The sequence below is a fragment of the Loxodonta africana genome, chromosome 15 (genome assembly GCF_030014295.1).
Source record: "Loxodonta africana isolate mLoxAfr1 chromosome 15, mLoxAfr1.hap2, whole genome shotgun sequence".
Classification (NCBI taxonomy): domain Eukaryota; kingdom Metazoa; phylum Chordata; class Mammalia; order Proboscidea; family Elephantidae; genus Loxodonta; species Loxodonta africana.
This window is the reverse complement of record NC_087356.1, coordinates 64,839,401-64,843,207: the sequence shown is the minus strand read 5'-3', so window position 1 is coordinate 64,843,207 and position 3,807 is coordinate 64,839,401. Positions and strand designations below refer to the sequence as shown.

At 37.3% G+C, this 3,807-nt stretch overlaps 1 protein-coding gene across 1 annotated transcript; it reads left to right on the top strand.

Annotated features, from left to right (window-relative positions):
* The first annotated feature begins 447 nt into the window (after positions 1 to 447).
* On the top strand, positions 448 to 1,739 carry LOC100671140 (putative olfactory receptor 8G3). Its single transcript, XM_003422085.3, has one exon. The coding sequence runs from the start codon at positions 789 to 791 to the stop codon at positions 1,737 to 1,739; it is 951 nt and encodes a 316-aa protein (XP_003422133.1). The 5' UTR covers positions 448 to 788.
* Positions 1,740 to 3,807: the final 2,068 nt, after the last annotated feature.

Below are 3,807 nucleotides of genomic sequence, written 5' to 3'. Positions count from 1 at the left end.
TACGATACGTTCCAATGAGTGGGAGTGCTGGATCCTATGGTAGTTCTATTTCTAGCTTTTTAAGGAAGCACCAAAGTGGTTGTACCATTTTATATTCCCACCAGCAGTGTATAAGTATTGCAGTGTCTCCACAAATCTCCAACATTTATTATTTTGCGTTTTTTGGATTCATGTCAGCCTTTTTGGGTGAGATTGTATCTCATTGCAGTTTTGATTTGCATTTCTCTAATGGCTAATGATCAAAAGGATTTTATGGCAGAATTTGTTTTGCAGAAGAGTTGAAAGAAGTGCAAATAAGGCATGGAAAGTGCTTTGTTGTCACTATTGTTAGGTGCTAATGAGTCAATTTTCAACTCATATCAGTCCTATGTGACAGAGAAGAATCCTTCATATGGTTTTCTAGGTTGTAATCGTTACAGAAGCAGACTTTCACGTCTTTCTCCAGCAGAGTTACTGGATGGGTTTGAACTGACAACCTTCTTGTTAGTAGCCCAGTACTAAACCATTGTACCGCCAGGGCTCAGAACACTCAACACTCTACACAATAGCTCTTTTGCTGTTCTGAGGCTTGTCACTGCTTCAACCCACTCTTAGAACATAGAAACAAAAGAAGATATAATTCCACCTGATGCTTATTTGCATGATTCATAATACTTGAACCCCAGAGTCCTGAACGTCCAACATAGAGCAGGAACAGGGAGAGAGAATTGGAGATACCTGAATGATAAGACTTGTATAAATAAGCACCTACCTCAAATTTCTCTTTCTCCAGAAACTGCTCAGAGGAAATGGCAGTGGGAAATCACTCCACAGTGACTGAGTTCATCCTTGCTGGACTGACAGAAAAGCCAGAACTCCAGCTCCCCCTCTTTCTTTTCTTCCTAGGAGTCTATGTGGTCACAGTTGTAGGGAACCTGGGCATGATCACAATGATTGGGTTCAGTTCTCATCTGCACACACCTATGTATTATTTCCTCAGCAGCCTGTCCTTCATTGATTTCTGCTATTCCACTGTCATTACTCCCAAAATGCTGGTGAACTTTGTGACAGAGAAGAATACCATCTCCTACCCTGAATGCATGACTCAACTCTATCTCTTTGCTTTTTTTATTATATCAGAAAGTCATATGTTGGCTGTGATGGCATATGATCGTTATGTTGCCATCTGTAATCCATTGCTTTACAATGTCACCATGTCTTATCAGGTCTGCTCCTGGTTGGTAGTTGAAGTATATATGATGGGCTTGATTGGTGCCACAGCACACATAGTTTGCATGCTAAGAGTGGTTTTCTGCAAGGCTAAAATAATCAACCATTACTTCTGTGATCTTTTTCCACTACTGGAGCTCTCCTGCTCCAGCACTTATATCAATGAAGTGGTGGTTTTGTTCTTCAGTGTATTTAATGTTCTTGCACCAATCTTGACCATCCTTGGCTCCTATGTCTCCATCATTGCCAGCATTCTGCAAATCTGCTCCACTGAGGGCAGGTCCAAAGCCTTCAGCACATGCAGTTCCCACATTCTGGCTGTTACAATCTTCTATGGTTCTGCAGCATTCATGTACTTGCAGCCATCAAATGTCAGCTCTGTGAACCAAGCAAAAGTGTCTTCTGTGTTTTACACCATTATTGTGCCAATGCTGAACCCTCTGATCTACAGCCTAAGGAATAAGGATGTCAAACTTGCTGTAAATAAAGTCATTGAGAAAAGACTGTTTTGCAATGGCAAAGATTTCTGATTCCTGGAGATTTAGTAAGGAAGCATTCTCAAGATAGCAACATATACACAGAAGTAGTGAAATTATTGCCAACACTTGATTATTTGGAAGAAAGTTCTCAAGGACAAGACTGGATGCATAGTGTCACATGGAGGGCAGTCACATGGAAGGCAGTATCAATTCTAGGAAGCCCCGGAGGTCACCCATAGTAACCCATGTTGCCTCAAATCAGTTTTTTTAATATACAAAGGACTTCAGGTGGGGATATTGCAATTCATATGTATGGGATTTTGCACTTTGTTAAAAAAAGATTTACCTGTCATAACTCATAGAATGATCTGTTTGGTCTGTATCCTTTGGTCTTCTTAATACTTTGTTTGTAGGCCCCCCCTTTTTTTTTTTTTACCAATAATTGTACAAATAAACTCTTCTGAAAAAGGCGATCTCTAAAGTAAATAATTTTTAATCATTTGAAATCTACAAAATTCAATCCCTACTAGTTACTAAGTACAGAGAACTGTATTAAGGAATATGGGGACAGGTGGTGGATTATAAGACATAATTCATCCCCATAAGATGATAACAATATGGTGGAAGAGGCTGACAGAATATTCATGACTGCATATATTATAAGTATTTTTACTTATTCCTTTATGAAACATTCTTTTCTTTACAGTTTTAGAATTGTGCTACCACCACCACTTCCTTGTAAATCCTATATTCAGTTTTCACTATTTCTAAAGATTTTTCTTTTCACCCATATTAGAGTATTACAGATGTAGAAATGGCATTCTTTGACTATATATTGAACTCAGATGGATCACTTATTCACAAGCAAAAGCTAAAATTGGAAAATTGTTTTTTGACTAATTACTTGTACCCTTCTTCCCCAAAGACTAAATATTTATTCATGAAAAAAAAAATTGTAGAATTATTTTGTAGTCATTCAATGATTGTTGAGGCTTCAACTAAAATTTTGGGAATCTCATTCCTTACTTATCAAAGGGGGAGTGTGAAACAGAAAATGTGACTCAGACGATATATTGCAAAGACTTGTAAGCAATTAATTCCTTCCTCTTCCATTTCCCAAATAAGCTCCCATTGGTCTTCTTTTAGAATAGCAAGCAGAAAACTCTTTTTCATCCTCTTGAGGGACAATAAAACAAAAATAAACAAAAAATAAATCCATTGCCATGGTGTCATTCCTATTAATAATTCTTAGCAGCCCTTGTTGCCTCAGTTACAACCGGCTTTTCCTGCCAGTTGCTGAGCTCCCACATCGTCTCTTGCTGGTGGTAGAGCATCTGGATGTATTTCCCCATATCTCCCTAGAATGTTTCTTCAGACTCTTAAAGACCAGGTATTTCACTTTATTTTTAGAGCCACTTATAGACAAGAATTCCTGGTGTGTTCTTTCTAATGCTTCTGAGATGCAAAGCCTACAAAACAGTCACATTAAGAAGAAAGAAGCACGGACATCTCCAAATAATATCATGCTCTTGACTGCTCATCTCTATAAAGCTATGCCAGAGGCAGAGCACAGGGCTACTGGGGCTTTTTTTTTTTTTTTTTGACCAAGTGTGAGCATTTACATCTGGTTAAAGTGTATTTTTTAAAATCATCTGACTGGATTGGCATGCTTAAAACTATGCTTGTTTTGTCTTCAAATAGGAAATATTAATACCCTGATGTGATATCACCCCTTACCTTACCACAAAAACTCACAAGTTGTAATGAAAGAGGTGAGGATATTTCCCTCTTTGGAAACTAGAAGAAACTTCTTTCTTGTCCTTGATTGTACTAATCAGTCCATAACTCCATATCTCATGTCTTAATCCTGCAAAAAAAAAAATCTGTTTTTGTGTATAACTGTATACGTATATATATGTATGTGATCTATATATTTGCATGTATTTATGTGAACCTATACGTACATGTGTGTATTATATGCATAAATGTGTACTGCTTGGGTATGTTTTACAAGGATTATATGTGAGCAATTTTTATCATATTACTTTAGGCATTGAGCAAAAACATACAGAGAGAAACTTTTTTTCACTAATGAGTGATAGGTTGAAATATCTGTTTA

Coding starts and splice junctions, on each gene's coding strand:
- LOC100671140 (XM_003422085.3), top strand. CDS start 789: ATGGCAGTGGGAAATCACTCCACAGTGACTGAGTTCATCCTTGCTGGA.